Source organism: Cherax quadricarinatus, chromosome 4, assembly GCF_038502225.1.
Source record: "Cherax quadricarinatus isolate ZL_2023a chromosome 4, ASM3850222v1, whole genome shotgun sequence".
NCBI lineage: Eukaryota > Metazoa > Arthropoda > Malacostraca > Decapoda > Parastacidae > Cherax > Cherax quadricarinatus.
Genome location: NC_091295.1, coordinates 73,470,521 through 73,497,285, shown reverse-complemented (window position 1 = coordinate 73,497,285; position 26,765 = coordinate 73,470,521). Strand labels below are relative to the sequence as shown.

Below are 26,765 nucleotides of genomic sequence, written 5' to 3'. Positions count from 1 at the left end.
TTGATGACCGGCTTCCTGAGAGGGGTGTTTTATTTATTTTGTGGCCTAGCAATAAAAATGAAAGCTGCCTAAAAGCCTGAAGGCAATTCCTTGTAAGGCAATTGTAAATATATCTTGTACAGTGGAACCTCAAAAATCTAACTTAATCCGTTCCAGGAGCTAGTTCTAAATTCGAAAAGTCTGAAATTTGAAGCAATATTTCCAATAAGAAATAATGGAAATACAATTAATCCGTTCCAGAAACCCAAAAATATTCACACAAAAAATACATTTTATAGAGATTAATTACAGTTTTACATACAACAAATACTATAGTTTTTAATTATGTATAGTAATACATATAAAATAACATTTTTACTTACCTTTATTGAAGATTGGTGATGGCATCTGGAAGATAGGGAGGAGGAGAGAGGGAGTTGGGGTTAGTGTTTGGAAGGAGAATCCCCCTCCATGATAGGGAGGAGGAGAGAGGGAGTTGGGGTTATTGTTTGAAAGGAGAATCCCCCTCCATGAGGACTTCAGGTAAAGCCCTCTCTGGGGTTACTTCCCTTCTCTGTCTTTTAATGCCACTAGGACCAGCTTGAGAGTCACTGGACCCCTGTCTCACAAACTAACTGTCCACAGTCCTCTGGCATTTTCTTCCAAAACAGGCCTGTTTCGTCACAATTAAACACTTGTTCAAGTTTGAATTCTTCACTATGTACCCCTTAAACTCCTGTACAAACTTCTCAGCCGCCCGTTTGTCTGAACTGGCTGCCTCACCATGTCTTACAACATTGTGTATACCACTACGCTTCTTAAATCTGTCAAACCAGCCTCTGCTGGCCTTAAATTCACTATCAGCACTGGTTCCAGGAGTTTTCTGTACCAGATCGGCATGCAACTTCCTTGCCTTTTCGTAAATAATCGTCTGAAACACTATCACCTGCACTCTCTTTATCTCTTTATCCTGGTGGCCTGGTGGTTAACGCTCTCGCTTCACACGGCGAGGGCCTGGGTTCAATTCCCAGCCAGAGTAGAAACATTGGACGTGTTTCTTTCCACCTGTTGTCTATGTTCCCCATCAGTAAAATGGGTACCTGGGTGTTAGTCGACTGGTGTGGGTCGCATCCTGGGACACTGGCCTAAGGAGGCCTGGTCACAGACCGGGCCGCGGGGGCGTTGACCCCCGGAACTCTCTCCAGGCAAACACCAGCAACAACTTCTTCAACCTCTTCAACTATTTGTGGTCTTTTTTTGGTTAGCATATTAACACCTTTCGCAACATCAGCTTCCTTGATTTGTTCTTTCTTTGCCAAGATAGAACCGATGGTCGACTTGTTTTTCCCATACATCCTGGCAAGCTCAACAAGTCTCACACCACTCTCATACTTCTGTATTATTTCCTTCTTCACATCTATGGTGTTTCTCACTTTCTACCACTAGCAAGTTTCTTTGGGCTCATGGCAGCTTATTTCACAGTCCCACAAGCACTAAACACAACGAAATAATCGTAAAATGCGTGAATGAGAGCGCAGGTTAGTGTTCACTCAAGCACAAACAAAGCTAGACTGCTCATGGCGCCTGCGTGGGGACGCGGACAGAGCGGGCTGGCAGACAGGTCCCGTACCCAGCGGTCCGAAAATAGGGGGCGTTCGATAATAGGGACACAGTTTGTCCGAAAAAATGGTCCTATTTTCGAAACATTTGATATGTGATACGTTCGATTTTTGAGGTTCCACTGTATAATATTATATAGTAGGACCCCGTATCTGCAGGTCCAGTATCCACGGTTTACCATGGCCAGAAAATAACCCTTAATTTTGCTTAGTAATGGCTTATTACAAAAAAAGTAATTTTTTAGATGGTAGTTTACTCATTTTGTAATAAAGAGTTCGAGATAGATATATACACAAAATATTTATCATTTTAATTGCATATAAAATTAACAATCTTTGGTCTAGGGGTATTATAAAATAATCTTCAATATATTAATATCTGATTAAAACCTATTATCTTTGATACATATATATACAAGCTACAATAATAAATTATAATTAACATCCTAAAATAATAAATAATTAATTCACACAAGGTACAACTTTCCTGACACTACTGTGTCATGGTACATATATATATATACATGTTAAAATAATAAATTATAAGTAACATCTTTGTACATCTATATATGAATCATACAATAATAAATTTTAACCAACTCATCATGACCCTATAGTGCATCAGGTGTCAATGTCACTGCATTCTTCGTGTCTCACGACACTACCTATCTTAGTATCATGACACCTACAACTCCGTGTCACAAGACACCCTTGTCTCTGTGTAATGACGCTCCTTCTCTACCGTGTCACCTGACACCCTTTTCTCTGTGTCACACAACACTCCTGCTCTACCGTATCACACGATACCCTTATCGCTGCGTCATACACGCCTTCTCTACCGTGTCACACAACACCCTTATCCCTTTGTCATAACACTCAGTCTTTGTATTTCCGTTTCTTCGCGGCATCTGACACTTCAACACAAGCTGGGTTACACGACAGTTCACCCTACCACACAGGATACAACTCTCTGACACTACTGTGTCACACTCAGTCATACTACACTGTTTACACGGAGTTTCAGTATTATAACACTCTACTGTGTCACACGACACCCTTGTCTATGGCTTCAAAGTGCAAGAGTACTGATGATGGTAGTTCTAAGCCTGACCAGCTGGGCTGTGGTTTGCACATCACCTTGCGTGTGGCAAACAGTAACAACCTGGTTGATCAGGCTCTGATCCACTCTGGTCAGAGACAGGGCTGCAGGGGCGTTGACCCCTGAAACCCTCTCCAGGTATACTCCAGCTACTATAAGAGAAACCGTGAAGTGCTTCCCATTAGTGAAAAAGAGATAATTCTTCACTTATTGTGTGTAAGTTATTAATTAAACTTTATAATAGGTATGTATATAAAGAAAAAACAACATATATAGGGTTCGCAACTATCTGGTTTCGGTATCCATGGCAGGTCCTTGGTACATATTCCCCTGCAGTTACAGGGGTCCTACTGTACTGTCAAGAAAGAATATAAAGGCACAGTACTGTGTTACACTCATATTGTGAATGTGATTGATCTTTGCTCTTGTTCTTAATACTCTTGTAGATAAGGTAACCTGGTCTTCACTGTCAAAAAGTGATCTCTGTAAGAGACTGCCTGTACCATATAGTGTATACAGTACCTAGAGAAGAAGAGAAATATAGATTAACTGAAAAGGAAATAGCATTCACATTAGGTAGATGTTTAATCCTAACAGCTACTCCATTTTTGTAAACAACAGTTCACAATAAAATATTGAAATTTTTGAAGAATTTGATATTGGTACGTAGTAGCAAAGTGTTAAAAGATATCTGAAAATTGGTTATGATGATAGAAAATTACAGTGGATCCCCGGTTATCGGCCATAATCCGTTCCAGGTCGGCCGATAACCGAAATGGCCGAAAACTGAATTAATATTTCCTATAAGAATTAATGGAAATACAATTAATCCGTTCCAAGCAAAATATTCCCAAAAAAATATTTTTTTTAACAATTATGTAAGTATTACATATGTTTATTGAAGGCTAATGCTGGCTTATGGAAGATAGGGAGGAGGAAAGAGGGAGGAGTTAGTGTTTGGAAGGGGAATCCCCCTCCATAAAGACTTGAGGTAGCAAAGCCTTCTCTGGGGTTACTTCCCTTCTCTGTCTTTTAATGCCACTAGGACCAGCTTGAGAGTCACTGGACCCCTGTCTCACAAAATAACTGTCCAGAGTAATCTGTTGCTGGTGTCTCTTTAAGATTTCCCTGAAGCTGGACAGGGTTTTGTCACTAAACATGTTGCAGATATGGCTTGTTTCAGCTTTGTCAGGGTGGTGTTTCTCTACAAAAGCTTGTACCCTAGTGCACATTGCACACACCTCTTTAATCTTCGAAGAAGGCACCTCCTTCACTCCCTCTTCCTCCTCCTCTGAAGCAAGTTCTTCTTCTTCTTCTTCTTCTTTTGGGTTTCAGGGCCACTGACAGCATACGCCGTATCGAGCCCGGCCGTTCAGCTAGGAGAGGGAATATCAACCAAAGTGGAAGAATGTCTTGAAAAATAACTATGCATCATATGTCTCTGATACACCCTGAAGCCAGCAGGAAGGAGCAGGTACAGGCCAATATCTCCTGATGGTCCAAAGGGAAAAACCCCTCCCCGTTGAGGAGGACAGGTAGAGTGAAAGTGTGCACCCCAAGTGTGCGCAAGGCCGCATGGAGAGTAGTCCATGCAGAGTGATAACATGAGCACCACAGCAGGAAGTGTTCCACCGTCTCAGGCTGTGAGGGACACCACAGGCGATACAGATGAGCTACCAGTCGCGAGTGCCCAACTCGAAGGCGGGTCAGTGCAACGTCCACCGAGCGGTTGGGATGGCAAGCCCAAGGGCAGGGGCCATTAAAAGTTTGGACAGAGCCCAACGCCGAAGAAGAGAGGGAGTGTGCAAGGCCCTCTTGCCACTGATGACGGATTCCCTTCCAAACAGCCCTTGTGAAATCACTGTGGCCCAGGGCAAGAGGGGTAACAGTAGGAAGTGTGTGTGCGAGGGAGACCGCCCGATCTGCCACTTCATTGCCCCAGATTCCAACATGGGCAGGAACCCACTGAAGGGAGATGCTCCAACCTGGGCTCCGCAAGAAGTGCAGGAGGAGAGATTGTGTCCGACGAATGAGGACGAGCAGTGATCGTGGACGGGCAGATCACAAAAGTGCCAGGGAAGATTGGGAATCTGAGAAGAGGACCAATGGTTGTGGGGGAATGTGATCAAGGACAAAAGCCAGAGCCTGGTGAATGGCGAAGAGCTCCCCTGCCAGAACAGAATGAGCAGGGTCCAACCACCACGTTTGACACAGGGAGAGATTAGCGAAGAAGGCCGCAGATGATGTAGAAGGGGGGGAGGACCGTGCCGAGCCATCCGTGTAGACAGAGAATAAAGAGCCATATGCAACAGAGTGAAACTCTTCAAATAGAAATGCAACTAACTGAGGGGGTTCCCTGTTCCTGTTGAGCCAATCCAGGTGAATGTACCATGTCAGGTCCAGCCAGGGGGGTGCCGGAGAGTGGAGAGGGGAGGGAGTCATCACAAGTGCAGGAAGAGTAAGGCAGGACAGGGAATGCTGGGCCCTGGCTACAAAGGAAGGCTGAGCCAAACGTGGGGGGACAGAGGGTGTCTCCCACATCTGTGAAGAGAGGCGACAGGGGTGAGTACAAAACAGAGAGGCCATATGATGTAGTCGTAAACAGTTCCTTGCTGTCCGCACCGACGAGAGAGGGACTATCCCCGACTCTGCCTCCAATAGAGTCCACAGGGTTGGCAGGGTCAGGGTCAGCCTCAAACTCTTCAAAATCCCTTTTTTGGAAACAATCTGGCCACAGTTTTCTCCAAGCAGAGTTCAAAGTCCTCGAAGTCACTCCCTCCTAAGCCTTACCTATAAGGCTTATGCAGTGGAGGATAGTGAAGTGATTCCTCCAGAACTGTCTTAGGGTCAACTGAGTGTCTGATGCCACTTCAAAGCACTTTTGAAACACTGCTTTTGTGTAGAGATTTTTGAAGTTAGAAATGACCTGCTGGTCCATGGGCTGGAGGAGAGGAGCGGTGTTAGGAGGTAAGAACTTCACTGTGACGAAATTGAAGTCCCTAAACACTTGGTCTTGCAAGTCTGGAGGATGTGCAGGAGCATTAATAATAATATAATATAATAATAATAATATCTTTATTTTACTACAAGTACATGTACAGGGTATACAGTCCTAGCTGATAACAATGACATACTACTATATAGAAAGTCCCTTGTTATGCTCCGCATTTCGGGCAAATTAGGTCAGTGTCCCAGGATGCGACCCACACCAGTCGACTAACACCCAGGTACCCATTTTACTGATGGGGAACATAGACAACAGGTGGAAAGAAACACGTCCAATGTTTCTACTCTGGCTGGGAATCGAACCCAGGCCTTCGCCGTGTGAAGCGAGAGTGTTAACCACCAGGCCACCAGGAGGCACTTGAGTGGCAATTTCTTTTCCAGCAGGTATTTTTTTCACACTTGGGCCAAACACATCATTAACCCACTCTTTGAAAATTTGCCTTGTGACTCATGCCTTATGATTAACTTTCCACATCACACACAATCTATTCTTCATGACATTGTTTTTCTTGAACACACTGGGATTTTCTGAGTGATACATGAGTAAAGGCTTCACTTTGAAATCCCCACTAGCATTACCACACAACAAAAGAGTAAGCCTGTCTTTCATAGGCTTGTGTCCTGGCAGTGTCTTTTCCTCCTGGGTAATGTAGGTCCTGTTTGGCATTTTCTTCCAAAAGAGGCCTGTTTCGTCACAATTGAACACTTGTTGGGTTTCGAATCCTTCAGTCTTTACATAGTCCTGGAATTCATGAACATACTTTTCAGCCACACATTTGTCAGAACTTGCAGCCTCACCATACCTTACAACACTGTGTATGCCAATACGCTTCTTAAATCTATCTTTGCTGGCCCTAAATTCACAAACTGCAGCACTTGTTCCAGGCATTTTCTTTACAAGATCCTCATGCAACTGCCTTGCCTTCTCACAAATAATAGACTCCACAACACTGTTTCCCGCTAATTCTTTTTCCTTAATCCACAATAATAATAACTTTTCCATCTCTTCCATTATTGGTGGCCTTTGTTTAATTAGACAAGTTACTCCTTTTGCAACATTAGCATCTTTGATTTGTTCTTTCTTTGCCATGATGGATGTAATTGTTGATTTATTCTTGCTGTACATCCTGGCAAGTTCCACCACCTTCATACCACTTTCAAACTTTTGCATCACTTCACGCTTAAATTCCACGGTGTTTCTCACTTTCTTTGCCACAAGAACTTTCTTTGGAGCCATGGTTCCTTATTTCACAGTTGCACTGAAAAATAACACAAACTACAATGGGAAATAAGCAAAACATTTGGATGTATCAGCAGAAACTTCCTCAGTCACCGAGAGACAAAGCCAAACTGATGCGCAAGCAGCCTCAGCCGGCAGATGGACGTGTCCCAAATGGCTGATAACCGAGAAATAGCCGATAACCGGGTGCCGAAAAAACACCCGATAACCGAGTTGGCCAATAACCAAACCGGCCGATAACCGGGGGTCCACTGTACTTTTCTAATATCATAAAAGTACTGAATAACCAAATTGTTCTAATGCTTTGTAAACTATAAAATTCCAACTGAGGAAACTACTTAATGAGCAAATTAATGGCTCAAAATGAGTTAATGCACTCTCATTTAGAATAAATTTTAGATACGGGATTTTTCTTATAGTATGTAATCAGATTTTTTATTTTTATTTTATGTGTTCACAGACACTGAGCACAGCTGTTGTCCAGGTGTTTGGCACTGATGGACCTCATCATAATTCATGGCGCAAGCGGTACTTTGGTATTGCCACCTTCACTAAGGACAATGTGCGAAGATCATATTACATACAGGTTAGTTATATTATTGCTATTAAACTAGGATTTTCAGATCTGCTTTTATAAGAGATTGTGCAATTGTTCTCTACTTGTAGTTTCCCATTAAGTCTTCATGTTCTAAATAACATATTACAAAGCTAAACTTCCTTATTTGAAGCCAATACATTTTATATGTAGACAAAATATGGCATATATATATTCTGAGGGTGCTCTACTTGCGCTCATGATCCTATTTTCACATTATTTTTTTCAGGTGTATGATATTGTGGTTGCAAAGCGAGTCTTTGAACAGGAGCTGTATAATCAGTTTACTTACTCAGCCTCAATGCCTTTCTTCCACCAGTTTGAAGCAGAAGTAGGTTGTATATTTTAATTGTTCTTCACTCCTTTTTAATTAGTATGTTATAGTATACCTTACTGAGGGAAGAAACCTTTATGAACAAGTCCTGAAACAGAGTGATATATATTTTGTGATTTGTTGAATTGAGAACAAAAGTTGTGTGGTAATCTGAATTTAATACAAAAAATATTCTTAAATCTTTGTAAATAATTTGCAACTTTTTTAATCTTTTTATAGCAGTCTGAATTTATAAATTATTTTATTATTAAAATACATAACTGATATTCATGTCATAGATATGATGATTTATCTTACATAATGTGTAATAAGCAGAATTTCATAATACAGGAACATTATTTGTATATCAGCTTGAAACTTGAAATGATAAGGAAACCACAGACTGATAATTATTGCAACTCAAACATCACTTGTTTAAAATATCCACATTATGTTTCAGTATTACTAACAGTGAGGTTGTGCTAGTGATGCTACTGAGCAAAACATTCATTAACTAATTTAATTAGTGTTATTGCAATAGCAAGTGCATTGTGGCCAAGATGAAACGTTGCACCAGTGATAGTCTTCTTTGTATGTCCTTCATCAAGAATGAAGGCTTTGATGAAACCGATGGAGTCAAATTCTTAATGAACCATGAGAAGATAAGAAACTCAGTGGAAAAACCAAGTAGAGACATTCAGATGGTGTGGGATGGTGAACCATTGGATATTCCTGTGCCCTTAAAGGTTTCTTTTTCCTTAAATGTGAAGTATCATATTTTAGATTTAAGTTTTCATATATTGTGCTTAACAATTAAAATACAAGGCAGAGTGCCTTTGCCTCAAATTCTCATATATATATAACTTCAGTAATATGTATGTAATTTATATTTTAGTCAGATTTCAATTTTATGTTGCAATTTTAGGTTTTCAGAATGTTAATTTAAATCAGCAGCAGACATGTGTAGATAAAGTGCAAGGACAAAGATTGACTCATTTAGTTACCTATTTGTATTACCACTTTGAGTTTGCATGGAATGAGCTCTAGTACTTGGTACTGCCTCTTAACTTTTGGCCAACTGAGGTAGCTTTGTCATGTCTTGTTGTGTGGAAGATTTCTTCAGAAGCAGCAAGACAGTCACATGTGGACAAGTTTTTGTATAATGATTTTCCCCATTGAATCATTGTTATGAAGAGCAGTAACATGAGAAAAGTTAGACAATTTATAATTTTGACAATTTTGTTTTATTTTTTGACTTCAGGATCAGATGATTGGGCTAAACTTTGCCGATGAGGGAGAAGCCAATACTTTCAACCAAGCCATCAGTGAGCGACTAGCTGCTAAACAACGAAAGAAAGAAGGTGTGTAATGGGCATTAATATTATTGATTATTTAAATGACCAGCCTCATATATCACTCATTTAACTCTTCAGCTGTCCAACTGTCCACTGCTGTGGAGTTTTAGGTCTCACTTGCCCTGGGTTGAAATCCCACCCATTTCCTGGTTTCTTAAGACCCCCCTTCCCCCCCCCATACACACAGATCAAATTGAAGGCCCCTTTTGTGTCCACAATTATGAAAAAATAAACAATAATTTTATCATCCAAAATGCTAGAGAATCTTTTTATAAAGATAATGGTACTAAAAAGGCAAAATTTGATGTAAGGCTTACAAAATTACACGAGCATGAAGTCAGTGGTAGTCTTTCTGTACTTTCCATTGATTACAAGAAACTGTTCCTTCAACTATTAGAACTATCCTACTAAGAATTCGGGAAATTGGCCAGTTTTATCCTACTATGTATGTTTTTTTTTTTTTTTTTTTTTTTTCAACAAGTCGGCCGTCTCCCACCGAGGCAGGGTGACCCAAAAAAGAAAGAAAATCCCCAAAAAGAAAATACTTTCATCATCATTCAACACTTTCACCACACTCGCACATTATCACTGTTTTTGCAGAGGTGCTCAGAATACAACAGTCTAGAAGCATAAACATATAAAGATACACAACATATCCCTCCAAACTGCCAATATCCCAAACCCCTCCTTTAAAGTGCAGGCATTGTACTTCCCATTTCCAGGACTCAAGTCCGACTATATGAAAATAACCGGTTTCCCTGAATCCCTTCACTAAATATTACCCTGCTCACACTCCAACAGATCGTCAGGTCCCAAGTACCATTCGTCTCCATTCACTCCTATCCTATGTGTTCTGCTATATTGTAAGAGAGCCATCAGTAATTTGAGTAGAGGGAGAGAAGGTAGATAAAAGCCTAAACTCATCCCATGTACCATATCTGCACTTATGTTGTTTCCACTTTGTCTTGTTCCAGTTTGAACTTTTCATATTGTTAGATAATGAAATAAATACTAAATATCTCTCATAATGCTGTAAAGGTAACATTGAGATTATAAGAAAAATATAGATAAAATAGGTATGTCTTGGAGGGAAAAAGCCATAAGGTAAAATAGGTTGTGTCTTGTAGGGAAGAAGCCATGGATGACCAGCCACTGGATACACTTATTTTGTACCTGCACAGAATGAACCCTGCCATGCATTAGTTTTTTTTTTTTTTTTTTTTTTTTTTTTTTTTTTTTTTTTTTTTTTTTTAACACACCTGTTCCCCACTGAGGCAGGGTGACCCAAAAAAAGATGAAACAAAATAATTCTTCATTTTACATTTGGCAGCTTATACAGGAGAAGGGGGTTACTAGCCCCTTGCTCTTGGCATTTTAGTCACCTCTTACGACATGCGTGACTTGCACTCTCAATTTAACAAGCTTCGATTTAGCATACTTTGGAAATACAGGAAAAATCCGCTGGGTCATTTGATTTGGAAACTATGGACAATATTTGTAGTTTACAGGATTGTGCAATATTGTTACGACCATGGCAAAACGATCTCTTCTCTATCGATCACAATCACCATTGATTTACTGGTCACTACCTTTATACCTTTGAAGAGTTTCGAGAGTTTTACTACTCTTGGAGCCGGGCCATGGGCCAGGCTTATCTGGTGCTTGCCTGGTCAACCAGGCTGTTGCTGCTGGAGGTCCGCTGCCCCACATATCCATCACAGCCTGGTTGATATGGCACCTGGCGAAGATACTCGTCCAGTTTCCTCTTGAAGGCTTCTACACTTGTTCGAGCCTTGTTTCTGATATCTTCTGGTAAGATGTTGAATGGTCTGGGACCCCAGATGTACTAGTTCCCATCTCGAATTCAGTTAAATCAACTGATTAATAGGTGGGAGCATCTCTCCATATTTCTTTTCTCATCAGTTGTTCTAGGCTATACATGCATCCCAGAATAGTTCACTTCTAGGCTATACATGCATCCAAGAATAGTCCACTTCTAGGCTATATATGCATCCCAGGATAGTTCACTTCTAGGCTATACATGCATCCCAGAATAGTCCATTTCTAGGCTATACATGCATCTCAGAATAGTCCACTTCTAGGCTGTACATGCATCCCAGAAGAGTCCACTTCTAGGCTATACATGCATCCCAGAATAGTCCACTTCTGTGAGTGAAGAGTGGATGCCAGGTGTATTGTTCTTGCAGGTCACAAACTGAATATGACCAGGACACATGAGGTACCTGGGGCAGTACAGAATTATACAGTATTTTTTTTTATTTTAACCTTACTCATGCTGGATACAAAGATGTTGAAATTTTCCATATGCTGTACTGTATTTATATTTTGTCTTAGTTTTATGGACTTGTTACATTATTTTTTATGTTGCATACAAACTTCTAATTTGGCAGTTTCCATTTGACTTCAACTCTACGCCTAGCACAGTATAATGAGCCTCATAATTCAAAAAGTGTTTTACTCTGCATTTGCAGGAGTCAAGTTTATTATTGATTTTTATTTGGTACCATAGAGAGAAGACGGCAAAGTGAGCACCAACAGAGACAGCTACAACAGCAGCAACAAGTTAATCAGCAGCAGAAGCAGCAGCAGCAGCAACAGCAGCAGCAGCAGCAGCAGCAGCAGCAGCAGCAGCAGCACCAGCAGCAGCAGCAGCAGCCTCAGTCATCATTTGTGCCCCCATATGTTCCTCCCTACAAGGACACCAAAAAGAAAAACAATAAAAAGGGAAATAAAAATCGAAACAAGCTCAGGTACAGTTATTTGAAAGGTTTTTCAGCAGTTATCTAAGTAACAGAGAACTAATCAATAAATATTTTGTTTTTGTAAATGATGCATTTAATTACTTTGATGTTTGAAATTTCTTCTTTCAACAGAGCGGCCGCATCCCACCAAGGCAGGGTGGTGAAAAAGGAAAAATGAAAGTTTCTCCTTTTAAATTTAGTCATATATACAGGAGGAAGGGTCACTAGCCCCTTGGTCCCAGCATTTTAGTAGTATTTTACGACACGCATGGCTCACAAAGGAAGAATTCTGTTCCACTTCCCCATGGAGATAAGAGGAAATAAACAAGAACAAGAACTAGTAAGGAAACAGAAGAAAACCCAGAGGGGCATGTGTATATATGTACTTGTCTATACATGTGTAGTGTAACTTTAGTGTAAGTAGAAGTAGCAAGACATGCCTGAAATCCTGCATGTTTATGAGACAGAAAAAAGACACCAGCAATCCTACCATCATGTAAGATAGTTACAGGTGTCCGTTTCATACTCGCTTGGCAGAATGGTACCTTCCTAGGTGGTTGCTGTCTACCAGCCTACTACCTATAGTTTGAAATTTGTATATCTCACAAATAACAAATGTATGTAATATATGCCATGTATGTCATAAGAGGTGACTAAAATGCTTGGAGCAAGGGGCTAGTTATCCTTCTGTATAAATTATTAAATGTAAAAAGAAGAACAGCTTTATAAGGTTTTCTTTTTCAAGTCACTCTTCCTCAGTGGGAGACAACAGGTGTTTTGAACAAATTTAATACATTATATGTTGTTTTTATACATTATAATGTTAATATTTTTGCATGTACAGCAAACACGAGATTGGCATGCCAATGGATTTCAAACACATCACTCATGTTGGCTTCAATCCTGACACTGGATTTTCTCAGTTCAATGTGGATGACAAGCTTGAAGGCTTCTTTAACATGGTAAGTGTATTAGTGTATTACATATCCTTCTAAATCATAAGGATTAGATATATCAAGTGTACAGCACTTACTGTACCAAGTCTAGAGCAATGTTCAGAAGTTGGCCAATATTTCCCCTTAGTAGGTGTTTTTAAAATTTGAGATGGGGGGGGGGGGGGTAGTGGGGCAGCCAAAAAAAAAAATGTTGCTGAAATTTTATTGCACATTTAAATTGCACACATTTCTTCCCACACAAGTGAAAATGTCAAATGAACAAATTTTTAGCAAATATTTATGAGTTTCTAATTGTTCTTTATTGTATCATCATTACTACTTTTAGTAAACTTATAAAGTCTAGTTTTTGCAGAATTTATATACTAACATAAAATTCATTTGAAGGGGGACATCAGTCCTTGTTTAATAAAGTGGAGAAAAAGGGGAGCTAGGCAAAAGTAAAACGGTTTGGAAACACTCCTTAAGAGCATTAAGTGACTTAATGTAAAAATTTAGCAATGAAAATTTAATGTTTATGTACTACACATATACTACATATTTTTTCCTTTAAGTAAAGTCTCTCCTCACTTAATGATGTAGTTCCATTCCTAAGAGTAGTTTGGTAAATGAATTGGTTGTTAAGTGAGGAGCATACTATACTGGTAGTGGGTGTGTCAACCATATTTAGATATTGTTTTAATGTCAACTTGCATCATTTATAACATTTTTAGTATATTTTTAAATGCTTATACAGTAGTGTACTGTATATTGTAATAAGCAGAATAGAGAAAATCAGCTCTAATAGACATTCCTTAGGTATTCATACTAGTCAGAGAGCTGGTAATAAGGCCGAGCGGTCATTAAGTGAGTACATTGTTAAAAAGTAGAGTATGTAGGAAAGAGGGAGATTATTTCCCAGTAAAAGTAGGCATTAGACAAGGATGTGTGATGTCACCGTGGTTGTTTAATATATTTATAGATGGGGTTGTAAGAGAAGTAAATGCGAGGGTCTTGGCAAGAGACGTGGAGTTAAAAGATAAAGAATCACACATAAAGTGGGAGTTGTCACAGTTGCTCTTTGCTGATGACACTGTGCTCTTGGGAGATTCTGAAGAGAAATTGCAGAGATTGGTGGATGAATTTCGTAGGGTGTGCAAAAGAAGAAAATTAAAAGTGAATACAGGAAAGAGTAAGGTTATGAGGATAACAAAAAGATTAGGTGATGAAAGATTGGATATCAGATTGGAGGGAGAGAGTATGGAGGAGGTGAATGTATTCAGATATTTGGGAGTGGACGTGTCAGCGGATGGGTCTATGAAAGATGAGGGGAATCATAGAATTGATGAGGGGAATCATAGAATTGATGAGGGGAAAAGGGTGAGTGGTGCACCTAGGAGTCTGTGGAGACAAAGAACTTTGTCCTTGGAGGCAAAAAGGGGAATGTATGAGAGTATAGTTTTACCAACGCTCTTATATGGGTGTGAAGCATGGGTGATGAATGTTGCAGCGAGGAGAGGGCTGGAGGCAGTGGACATGTCATGTCTGAGGGCAATGTGTGGTGTGAATATAATGCAGAGGATTCGTAGTTTGGAAGTTAGGAGGAGGTGCGGGATTACCAAAACTGTTGTCCAGAGGGCTGAGGAAGGGTTGTTGAGGTGGTTCGGACATGTAGAGAGAATGGAGTGAAACAGAATGACTTCAAGAGTGTATCAGTCTGTAGTGGAAGGAAGGCGGGGTAGGGGTCGGCCTAGGAAAGGTTGGAGGGAGGGGGTAAAGGAGGTTTTGTGTGCGAGGGGCTTGGACTTCCAGCAGGCATGCGTGGGCGTGTTTGATTGGAGTGAATGGAGACAAATGGTTTTTAAAACTTGACTTGCTGTTGGAGTGTGAGCAAAGTAACATTTATGAAGGGATTCAGGGAAACCGGCAGGCCGGACTTGAGTCCTGGAGATGGGAAGTACAGTGCCTGCACTCTGAAGGAGGGGTGTTAATGTTGCAGTTTAAAAACTGTAGTGTAAAGCACCCTTCTGGCAAGACAGTGATGGAGTGAATGATGGTGAAAGTTTTTCTTTTTCGGGCCACCCTGCCTTGGTGGGAATTGGCCAGTGTGTTAATTATAATAATAATAATAAAAAAAAATGTTAAAAATTCTTTTCCACTTCTCCATGGGGAAGCGGAAAAGAATTCTTCCTCCGTAAGCCATGTGTGTTATAAGAGGTGACTAAAATGCCAGGAGCAAGGGGCTAGTAACTCCTTCTGTATAAATTACTATATTTTTCTCTTTCGTTTTTCTTCTTAGGTCACCCTGCCTCGAAAGTTTTTCTTTTTAAATTCAGTAATTTATACAGGAGAAGGAATTTCTAGCCCCATACTCCCGGCATTTTAGTTGCCTCTCACAATACACATGGCTGACAGAGGAAGAATTCTGTTCCACTTCCCCATGTAGTGAGACTCATGTTGTCAACAACAATTCATTACAGGTTGGAGTCAGTCAGCAGCAGCTGTCAGATACGCGCACAAGGGAGTTCATTTATGACTTCATTGAGAGAAATGGTGGTGTTGAGAAGGCCATGCAGGAAACCCAGCGATATGCATCAATGCCTTTGGGCACCACACACACTGATAACTCATCCTCACCACCACCCCCACCTACTAAAGCTGCACCACCTCCAACACCCCCAACTATCCCCTCTCATAACTCAATTTCTGGCTCCCGGGCTGCTCCACCACCACCACCTCCACGTACTAATAATCATGGTCATCCTCCTCCCCCTCCTCCTCCTACATCTGCTCCACCCCCACCACCCCCACATCCTCGAGGCCCTATGCCACCTCCGCCTCCAGGACAGATAGTAGCAGGTACGATTCTGTTTTATGTTCATTTTATTATGTGATACTGTACTGCAGCATATTTTATACCAGCCATTTAAATGATGAAAAAACTAGTAATTTGTGTATCATTTTAATTCTTATTGTTTTAAACATTTTGGGACAGAATTTATTTAATAACACTATTTAAACCCTTTATTTCAGATTTTGTTGTGTATTAGTTAATTCTCCTATTTTACATTAATGTATAATAGTATATGTTTTTGGTGAAGCTGCTGTTTTATATACAATACAGTAGATGTAGCCACAAAATATTATTTTGATCTACATCCTCTCCCTCAGGACAAAAGACTGCACCCCTACCTCCCATTCCTGCCTCTAGTCTTCCTCCACCACCCCCTCCAACATCTACCATTCCCACTTTCCACCATGGAAATAAGGCAGCTGCTCCGCTTCCTCCACCTCCTGCACCTCCAAGTAATGGAGTTCCTCCCCCTCCACCTCCTCCTCCCCCTCCTGGTGGACTTCATACTGGTGGAGTCAATATGGATACCCGTTCAGCACTTCTGGACCAGATTCGTACTGGGCCCACATTAAAGGTATTTGGAAAAACTTGGCTATCTGTGTCTTGGTTTTATGTAAAGATTAATCTTTTCTGTATTTGTAATAACTTTGTGGAGATTTTTTGTGGAGATTTCTAAGATTCCATGCATGTCGTAAGAGGCGACTAAAATGCCAGGAGCAAGGGGCTAGTGACCCCTTCTCCTGTATACATTACTAAATTTATAAAGAGAAACTTGTGTTTTTCTTTTTGGGCCACCCTGCTTTGTTGGGATACGGCCAGTGCGTTTCAAGAAGAATAATTTCTAAGATTACTAGACATTTAAATCTTATCTGAAACTATGCATGGAAAATATCCAGATATTTGACTAATTTTTTAATTAGCAAGTACAGTGTATTATTCTTTGCATACAGTATATAGCTCACAATGTTTTAAGTCCCATTTTTTTAAAAATATTTAAACAGTACTCAGATTCAGTATAATGTGTTATTTAGATTATATTTTTGCCTTTTGCTGAAAAATCTGTACCTAGCTTTATATACTCCTGTATTATATGTTATTTGTTGATACAGATTTATTTATTGCAATGTGACTTACGAAATAGTGATGACACGATTCCAATATACTATTAGTAAACTCTCAGTTTAACAGACTTCAGAAATACTGTACCAGACAAAATCCCATGAGTCACTTCATTTAGAAATAAAAGACAGTGTTGGCTACAGAATTGTCTGTTATTGTTATGATCACAGCAAGACAATCTTGATTCCATCTATCACAGTCTCTGTTACTGATTATTCACCTCTCTATTATTCCATTAAAACAATTGTTTGCTGCATTTCACCACACATTCTTGTGTTTTATTTAATGGTCACAAATTTGATTAGATGTGTTTATCAGTTTACTTAATCATTAAAGTACTGTCCATTAATAATTGTTATGTAAGAAAGCAAAACCAGAGCTTGTTTTGGATAGCCTTTTCAACTATTTGAAATTCCCATTTCAGATGAGAGTATCTCTACAACGCATTACTGAAGTGCATTTTCTTAATGTTAATGTCACTAATTAATCTGTAGATACTGTAGTCATGTTCCTATAAGTATTTTTCACAAACGATGAATGATAAATGGATTAGCAAATTTCAGCTAGCGATTACTCTGCGAACAGTGTCTTCACTATTTTGTATGCATTTTGTCTACAGAGAATTCGTTTAAAAGGACATTCAGTTATTATATCTGCCATAATCTGTTTTAGATTTTTTAATCTGTTAGCCAGCTATTAATGTTATGGTTTGTTATATAATGTCTTTAGTTTAGCCACTACTTCACATCTTAAAATACCCCAGGCCCAACACATGTCGCAAAGCTTAAACAATGAAAAAAATAAAAGTAAATTAAATTAAGCTGTTGAAAATAATAACAAATAGCACATTTGAAAGTTACTTGAAGCTTCACAGTGGAATATAAATTTAAAATTCTCTTTGTGCATACAGCTAAATAGACGAACTAATGGTTCAGGTTTTTGTACCGCTATACTGTTGTCATTCTTTCCTCATTTAAAGGATGGGAAAGGAAAATTCAAGAACTATCGTTTTAAAGATTATGAATTAAATTTTACCCTGATCAGATATTTTATAAAAATAGACATAGCTTGATCAATACAAACATGTTTTGGTGAGAGCAGAATGAGTTGGGCAGTGAATGGTATGTAATTTTTGTTGCAAAAGATTTCTTAATCTGTTTTTGGATTGATGTCCTAATCTTTTGCTATCATCATAATTGTTTTGCATAAGGACAATAATAATAGAGCCCCTGGTGTTCCTACACAACATTCACATGCTGAATATTGCTCAAGTTGAAATATTTACTGCCAGTTGAGCCTTCAAGGGGATGCCTTGGTGCTGGTGAAGAGTTCCTGATCCAGGGAGTTGAAGCTACCTTTCCCTTTTGATATAACCTGATTACCTCCTATTTCCCAGCTGCTGTATGACCCTCTACAAGGTTTAGTGCTTCCCCATGATTATAACAACACTGCCTGTTGAGTAACATGATATAGACTTGCTTGGATGGCCACTTCAGTTGTGCACTCAGTGTATTGCTCTCACTACTTTTATCCCTTAGGATTTTTAATACCCTTATTAGTACTAAGGAAAAAAGGATGCTGTAGCATAGACTAATGTTTATACCAAATAATACACATCTGGCTAATACAGGTTATTTGTGTGTACCTTTTTAACATGGTGTAATGATGGTACATTAGCTATGTTGTAGAAAACCTCATTGTCTTTTTTGCTTATGCCATGCAAACTTTGCGAGCTAGATCATTATTTTTTCACATATTGAATTCAGGATCATCATAGAATTTTGAAAGTACATTTGAGATTCGGTTGTATTGATCCTTACTTTGAAATAACAAAAGCATACAAGACAAGAGGATTTCTTGGAGCTGTGATAGTGGCATAATTGACTCTAAAGACAGCTACTCTTTTTCCCTCCCCCTCTCGACAGGCCAGTAGTCAGCATGGTTACCAGGTATTCTCATCTCAACGTTTGTTTTCACTACTGCTTTGCTTAGAAATGCTCTCATGCCGTGCTTATTAGAAAAACCATTAGCTGCTGTTTAGACACACAAGTAATCCATATTCAGAAAAAAAATGTTGTATATGTCAAGTTTTATTTTCAATTTTTCATTTTAATTGTGTTTATTATTCCTAGATAGAGCCTTGGTGGTGGCTCTGGGGTGTAGTGTTTAATAAAATGACACACTTGGCCCATTTGCCTTGCATGGGCCAGTAGGCCTGTTGCAGTGTTCCTTCTTTCATTTGTTATTTCAAATCCACAAAAAAAAAAAAAATGTCTGGTTGTGGCATGTGGCCAGGTGCATGATGAAATGTACCTACTGGAATATCTCTAGATGCTGAAGTGTTTCTGGCTGTTGGGCAGGCATGCACTGCCAAAACTTGTTAGGGAATTTGTCACTGAACAAAGTTGCCAGACTGAAAATCCCTGAAGCTGCATTGGAAATTTTGGTGTAAGGATGAGCCCTGGCCATGTCTCTGAGGTATAACGTGCATATAAGGAGAATTGTGGCCCATTTCAGTAAACTTATATATCAGGTAGATGCAATTACAGGGAGGATAGAGGATGCAGAAATCTGTGCTCCATAACCACACCCACCCAAGCAGGTTCAACCATGGACAAGCCATTAGACCATGATGGAGCAGCTAGAGCATATTTCAAGTCTTCATATAGCACAATACTTGTGTGGTCTTGGAAAGCATCATTTGAAGCAAGCTTGTAGTGGTAAACACTGCCCTAAATTTATTTGGAAATCATGTCTGAGTTGACAAGAATGTAGTTCTTTTAATTTTCATCACTGCCTTGGACATCATGGTATTAAAATAGTTAAACAAAGCTAACTACCACAGTATATGGAATGCAACAAGGGACTTTTTATTTAATGGCTTTTCTGTCTGTTGGGGATGAATTATTCTTATTGGTTGAAAGAAGTGAATTAAACTTCATAAGAATAAAGATACTGTACTGTACATCCTCATGACTTCTTCCATAGCTTACTAACTCTTAAGACCTTAATAGCTTCATATTTTACCCTGTCAGTAAGTTGCTTTATCTATAGTATTTGAGTGTCAAAAATTTTGCCTTTTCACGTTTTTCTGCTTAATTAAATAAGAGGGACCCCAGCTTATGAACACAGGAGTTACGAATATCTGCATAAAAATTTAATTTTTTATGTATTCCATTTACAGTTAAAAATGTGTGAAACATAACCCAACTTTTGTACCATTGTTTTCTGTAAGAGAGAAGGTTCATGTTACAAATGACTTATTGGCAAGTTGAAGTACCAAAAATGTAACTTGTTCATAAGTTGGGGACCTCCTATGCTGCTTCTTAACAATTTGTGCAGAAGTTTTGTGATATATAGTTTTTGGGTAGTGCATGTGTTAGTAAATCAATTAGATACTCTCCATAATGAGCGTGTAGAAGTTTTCTGCATGATTATTGTAACCAGTGATAATTTTGAAAATTAACTCCTTAGGATAATTCAGATTATAAATATGTAACTTATTACCTTCCCTAATAGAAAGTGGAGCCATTAGAACGACCAGCACCCACAGACTCCCGCAGCCAGCTGCTGGACCAGATCAGATCTGGAATCAAGCTGAATCCTGTAAGTTTCCAGTAGTTTATTTTCACATTAAGTGTGTTAATGAAGATGTTTGAATTAATTTTGAGATTAATTGCAATACATTAGATATTTATCTACTTGTAATAATATAAGCTACATTGGTAAGAGCTCAGAATTAAGGTTTCAGAAGAATTTAGTATACGTTGATGTAAATAGGACTCGCTTGTCATGGGTTTAAACTCGACTTGTTTCTTGATTAGTTTGAAGAGTATTAGGTGAGTGAGATGTTATCAACAAATTTTGTTGAAAATAAGAAAAAGTTATGGAGTGAGATTAACAAGTTAAGGAAGCCTAGAGAACATATGGATTTGTCAGTTAAAAATAGGAGAGGAGAGTTATTAAATGAAGAGTTAGAGGTATTGGGAAGATGGAGGGAATATTTTGAGGAATTGTTAAATGTTGATGAAGATAGGGAAGCTGTGATTTCGTGTATAGGGCAAAGAGGAATAACATCTTGTAGGAGTGAGGAAGAGCCAGATGTGAGTGTGGGGGAAGTTCGTGAGGCAGTAGGTAAAATGAAAGGGGGTAAGGCAGCCGGGATTGATGGGATAAAGATAGAAATGTTGAAAGCAGGTGGGGATATAGTTTTGGAGTGGTTGGTGCAATTATTTAATAAATGTATGGAAGAGGGTAAGGTACCTAGGGATTGGCAGAGAGCATGCATAGTTCCTTTGTATAAAGGCAAAGGGGACAAAAGAGAGTGCAAAAAATTATAGGGGGATAAGTTTGATATATTTATAGATGGGGTTGTAAAAGAAGTAAATGCTAGGGTGTTCGGGAGAGGGGTGGGATTAAATTATGGGGAATCAAATTTAAAATGGGAATTGACACAGTTACTTTTTGCTGATGATACTGTGCTTATGGGAGATTATAAAGAAAAGCTGCAAAGGTTAGTGGATGAGTTTGAGAATGTGTGTAAAGGTAGAAAGTTGAAAGTGAACATAGAAAAGAGTAAGGTGATAAGGGTATCAAATGATTTAGATAAAGAAAAATTGGATATCAAATTGGGGAGGAGGAGTATGGAAGAAGTGAATGTTTTCAGATACTTGGGAGTTGACGTGTCGGCGGATGGATTTATGAAGGATGAGGTTAATCATAGAATTGATGAGGGAAAAAAGGCGAGTGGTGCGTTGAGGTATATGTGGAGTCAAAAAAACGTTATCTATGGAGGCAAAGAAGGGAATGTATGAAAGTATAGTAGTACCAACACTCTTATATGGATGTGAAGCTTGGGTGGTAAATGCCGCAGCGAGGAGACGGTTGGAGGCAGTGGAGATGTCCTGTCTAAGGGCAATGTGTGGTGTAAATATTATGCAGAAAATTCGGAGTGTGGAAATCAGGAGAAGGTGTGGAGTTAATAAAAGCATTAGTCAGAGGGCAGAAGAGGGGTTGTTGAGGTGGTTTGGTCATTTAGAGAGAATGGATCAAAGTAGAATGACATGGAAAGCATATAAATCTATAGGGAAAGGAAGGAGGGGTAGGGGTCGTTCTCGAAAGGGTTGGAAAGAGAGGGTAAAGGAGGTTTTGTGGGCAAGGGGCTTGGACTTCCAGCAAGTGTGCATGAGCGTGTTAGATAGTAGTGAATGGAGATGAATGATACTTGGGACCTGACGATCTGTTGGAGTGTGAACAGGGTAATATTTAGTGAAGGGATTCAGGGAAACCGGTTATTTTCATATAGTCGGACTTGAGTCCTGGAAATGCGAAGTACAATGCCTGCACTTTAAAGGAGGGGTTCGGGATATTGGCAGTTTGGAGGGATATGTTGTGTATCTTGATACGTATATGCTTCTAAACTGTTGTATTCTGAGCACCTCTGCAAAAACAGTGATAATGTGTGAGTGTGGTGAAAGTGTTGAATGATGATGAAAGTATTTTCTTTTTGGGGATTTTCTTTCTTTTTTGGGTCACCCTGCCACGGTGGGAGACTGCTGACTTATTGCAAAAAAAAAAAAAAAAGTTTGTTGAGTGTACCTGGTAAAGTGTATGGTAGAGTTATTATTGAAAGAATTAAGAGTAAGACGGAGAATAGGATAGCCGATGAACAAGGAGGCTTTAGGAAAGGTAGGGGGTGTGTGGACCAGGTGTTTACAGTGAAACACACAAGTGAACAGTATTTAGATAAGGGTAAAGAGGTCTTTGTGGCATTTATGGATTTGGAAAAGGCGTATGACAGGGTGGATAGGGGGGCAATGTGGCAGATGTTGCAGGTGTATGGTGTAGGAGGTAGGTTACTGAAAGCAGTGAAGAGTTTTTACGAGGATAGTAAGGCTCAAGTTAGAGTATGTAGGAAAGAGGGAAATTATTTCCCAGTAAAAGTTGGCCTTAGACAAGGGTGTGTGATGTCACCGTGGTTATTTAATATATTTATAGATGGGGTTGTAAGAGAAGTAAATGCGAGGGTCTTGGCAAGAGGCGTGGAGTTAAAAGATAAAGAATCACACTTAAAGTGGGAGTTGTCACAGTTGCTCTTTGCTGATGACACTGTGCTCTTGGGAGATTCTGAAGAGAAGTTGCAGAGTTTGGTGGATGAATTTGGTAGGGTATGCAAAAGAAGAAAATTAAAAGTGAATACAGGAAAGAGTAAGGTTATGAGGATAACAAAAAGATTAGGTGATGAAAGATTGGATATCAGATTGGAGGGAGAGGGTATGGAGGAGGTGAATGTATTCAGATATTTGGGAGTGGACGTGTCAGCGGATGGGTCTATGAAAGATGAGGTGAATCATAGAATTGATGAGGGGAAAAGGGTGAGTGGTGCACTTAGGAGTCTGTGGAGACAAAGAACTTTGTCCTTGGAGGCAAAGAGGGGAATGTATGAGAGTATAGTTTTACCAATGCTCTTACATGGGCGTGAAGCATGGGTGATGAATGTTGTAGCGAGGAGAAGGCTGGAGGCAGTGGAGATGTCATGTCTGAGGGCAATGTGTGGTGTGAATATAATGCAGAGAATTCGTAGTTTGAAAGTTAGGAGGAGGTGCGGGATTACCAAAACTGTTGTCCAGAGGGCTGAGGAAGGGTTGTTGAGGTGGTTCGGACATGTAGAGAGAATGGAGCGAAACAGAATGACTTCAAGAGTGTATCAGTCTGTAGTGGAAGGAAGGCGGGGTAGGGGTCGGCCTAGGAAAGGTTGGAGGGAGGGGGTAAAGGAGGTTTTGTGTGTGAGGGGCTTGGACTTCCAGCAGGCATGCGTGAGCGTGTTTGATAGGAGTGAATGGAGACAAATGGTTTTTAATACTTGACGTGCTGTTGGAGTGTGAGCAAAGTAACATTTATGAAGGGGTTCAGGGAAACCGGCAGGCCGGACTTGAGTCCTGGAGATGGGAAGTACAGTGCCTGCACTCTGAAGGAGGGGTGTTAATGTTGCAGTTTAAAAACTGTAATGTAAAGCACCCTTCTGGCAAGACAGTGATGGAGTGAATGATGGTAAAAGTTTTTCTTTTTTGGGCCACCCTGCCTTGGTGGGAATCGGCCAGTGTGATAATACTGTAATAATAAAAATTAGTAGTGTAAGAGGTGAATGAGTGTTAGTACAGTAAGAGGTCATAAGGATCAGCAGTGTAAGAGGTAGATTATTAAATATTGCTAGTCAGCTGATTTGTGAATTTTATCCAGCTTCAAATTGATCAGGTTTTAGGTCAAGCAAACTCACAAATCACACCTCATAGCAGTGCAGCTACGCAATTTCAATCATACATTCTGCTGTTAATTCGCTGCACAATGTAGATGAGTACCATATCTGTTGTGTAAGAGGAAAACAAGTATCATTTAATCATGACAAATTAAGTTTTGGGAGCAAGAGGCTAGTAACCCTTTCTGTATAAAATACTAAATGGAATAAGAAGAAAAACTTTGTAAGGTTCTCTTCTTTTTCGAGTCACCCTGCCTCGGTGGGAGACAACCAGTATGTTGAAAAAATAAATAAATTTTCTGTTACCATTGGAGTTTTCCATTTCACAACTTTTCTTAGCCTTTGAGTTATCTTTGAAATCTCTTTAGTAATCTCCATTTTTTGTGTGTATTTCCTTTCAGATGCCTTGGCTTTGCTCTGCATATATTATTCCCATTTTCTTGTCCCTACAGATTCTCAGTATCCCTTATTTGCTCTTTTTCCATGCTTTTATTAATAATATAAATTGTAATTTTTTGGTAAAAAACCAACTGTGTTATCATCATTTAGGTGGAAGAGAATGTGGATAGTGGAGGTGCTGTGAAATCTAATGAGCCCAAGTTAGAGGGATTGGCACTGGACCTGCATCGTGCACTGACCAGTCGTGCATTGGTCATTCAGTCTGATGATGACAGCTCTGATGATGATGAAGATGAGGAAGATGAGTGGGACGATGATGATACTTGAAAAAGAAGACATTAAGACATTTCATGTCTAAGGTATAATTTCTTTAAACTAAGTAAAATTTCTGAAGCTTGTATGTATAGCTTTATAATCACAAATAGAAAATAAAAAATTACATTGATAAGTCTTAAAAACAATTTGTTGTAATTAATGAATGATAAATATGTAATTAAACAGCATCTGCTGGGGGCTGTTAGTACATTTTGTTTGTGAAATATGCAGAACTGTTCAATTTATAGGACCCTGGATGACACTGACCAATTTTTCAAGAGAAGATACTATACAGTCCAGTAAAAAGACAAAAATGTAATACTAGTATAGTTGAAATTAGTGATTGGTCTCTTGTCTGAGCTGAAGGGGACAGCGTATTTCTGGTATGGAAATCCAAGTTTGGCTATTGATTAATTACAGCACTGTACGACTTATGGTTTTAGTGCTTGGTATTAATTATAATAAATAATATTGATTAATTAGTTAAATACATTTTAAAGTAGAATTTCTGTTAATTGACAGGTTTGATAGGACATGTAATTCAGGTTATTTTGATTACATATATCGATGCATACCTTGATGTCTGAACAGAGGGTGAGAAATGCAAACAATTTCTATCATTGTTCTTCATCATTTATCAACATATTACTGAAACACTCATACGTATTGTTACCATATTGTGTGTTAGCTCTCATGAATAATAAAAAAAGGCACAATACCGTGACTGGAACGATACACAAATAACCCGCACATAGAAGAGAGAAGCTTACGACTTTGTAAATGGTCCAACTCGGACCGAAACGTCGTCGTAAGCTCCTCTCTTCTATGTGCGGGTTATTTGTGTATTAGCTCTCATGTATTTTAAGCATCAGATAGGCAAATAATCAATTAGTACTGTATCACTATCTGAATTTTTTAATGATACAAGGTATATGTCTCATATGTTATACATAGAAATTTTGTACTGTATATAAAATTATTTTTCAAAAGGTTTTGAATCTCAAGGATTTGATAAGTACAGTGAGGATCTGGGCTATGAATGCTGAATTGATTTGTCTGTGCTTGAGTGACCTTGAGACTTTGAAGAAGGTGCACTTGGCCTTGACACTTGAAAGAACTGCTTTAAGATTGATGTCCCATCACTACGATAATGTTTTGGGATGGTGTTGTGCGCAACATATAGCTTTATATACCAGTATACTTTAGGTTTAAATATTAAATAAAATAGTCAATATGCAATGCATATACACTTTGGTGATGGAAGACAAAACTTTGTTATAATGAAGTCAAAAGATCATGAAAGTGTTTTTCTCATACGGCAGGCAGTCTGGGGTGTACCTTTAAGTAGATGAGTAAGACACATGTAACAGTTGGGTATCTTTATACCTGACTGTTCCACATGCATCTTACCTATTACTTTAGGTTTTCACGTGTAACTCCCCTTCCTTCCCACTATGCTTAGTGCTTATATTGATGTACTGTACCTTCGGAAGAATCTTGAGCTTTGGGTGCAAAAATGGAGTCATAATTGTTTTTCTATGATATTAAGGTATATGTGTAATTGCCTGTGTGTAATTATTGTACCTATTTGTGGTATTAGAAGCAAAACTATGTTTGTAGGGTCCCATTCTCAGTTTTTAGTTTCTTGAAATGATTTGAAGATAAAAATTGCTTGTAGCACATATTACTTTTTGGATCCATTCCAGTATTCTATCACTATTTGTGAAGAATATCTTAGTGGTATGCTACTGGTATTATTTTTGGGTTACAACTGTGACCCCTCTGTTCTTTTTACTGATGGTGCCAAGAAATCTGTTTTCTTCTATACAGTAGGGCCCCACTTACACGACGGGTTAGGTTCCAGGCTATCGCCGGAAAGCAGAATGCCATTTTTTCCATTTATAAATGCATATAAATGCCAGA

The 26,765-nt window shown here is 39.1% G+C and overlaps 1 protein-coding gene across 3 annotated transcripts in view; it reads left to right on the top strand.

Annotated features, from left to right (window-relative positions):
- LOC128684478 (actin nucleation-promoting factor WASL-like) overlaps positions 1 to 25,100 on the top strand; it is a 33,138-nt gene extending 8,038 nt beyond the window's left edge. For 2 of the 3 annotated variants that reach the window (XM_053770677.2, XM_070097934.1), the window contains exons 3-12: positions 7,404 to 7,529; positions 7,768 to 7,869; positions 9,113 to 9,212; positions 11,737 to 11,977; positions 12,813 to 12,930; positions 15,381 to 15,759; positions 16,072 to 16,328; positions 18,799 to 18,822; positions 20,393 to 20,479; positions 24,678 to 25,100. In XM_053770677.2, coding sequence (XP_053626652.2) covers positions 7,404 to 7,529; positions 7,768 to 7,869; positions 9,113 to 9,212; positions 11,737 to 11,977; positions 12,813 to 12,930; positions 15,381 to 15,759; positions 16,072 to 16,328; positions 18,799 to 18,822; positions 20,393 to 20,479; positions 24,678 to 24,854 — 1,611 coding nt within the window. In that variant the 3' untranslated portion in view covers positions 24,855 to 25,100. The remainder of the gene's footprint in view (positions 1 to 7,403; positions 7,530 to 7,767; positions 7,870 to 9,112; positions 9,213 to 11,736; positions 11,978 to 12,812; positions 12,931 to 15,380; positions 15,760 to 16,071; positions 16,329 to 18,798; positions 18,823 to 20,392; positions 20,480 to 24,677) is intronic. The other variant, XM_070097945.1, reaches the window with a different exon arrangement.
- The last annotated feature ends 1,665 nt before the right edge of the window (positions 25,101 to 26,765 follow it).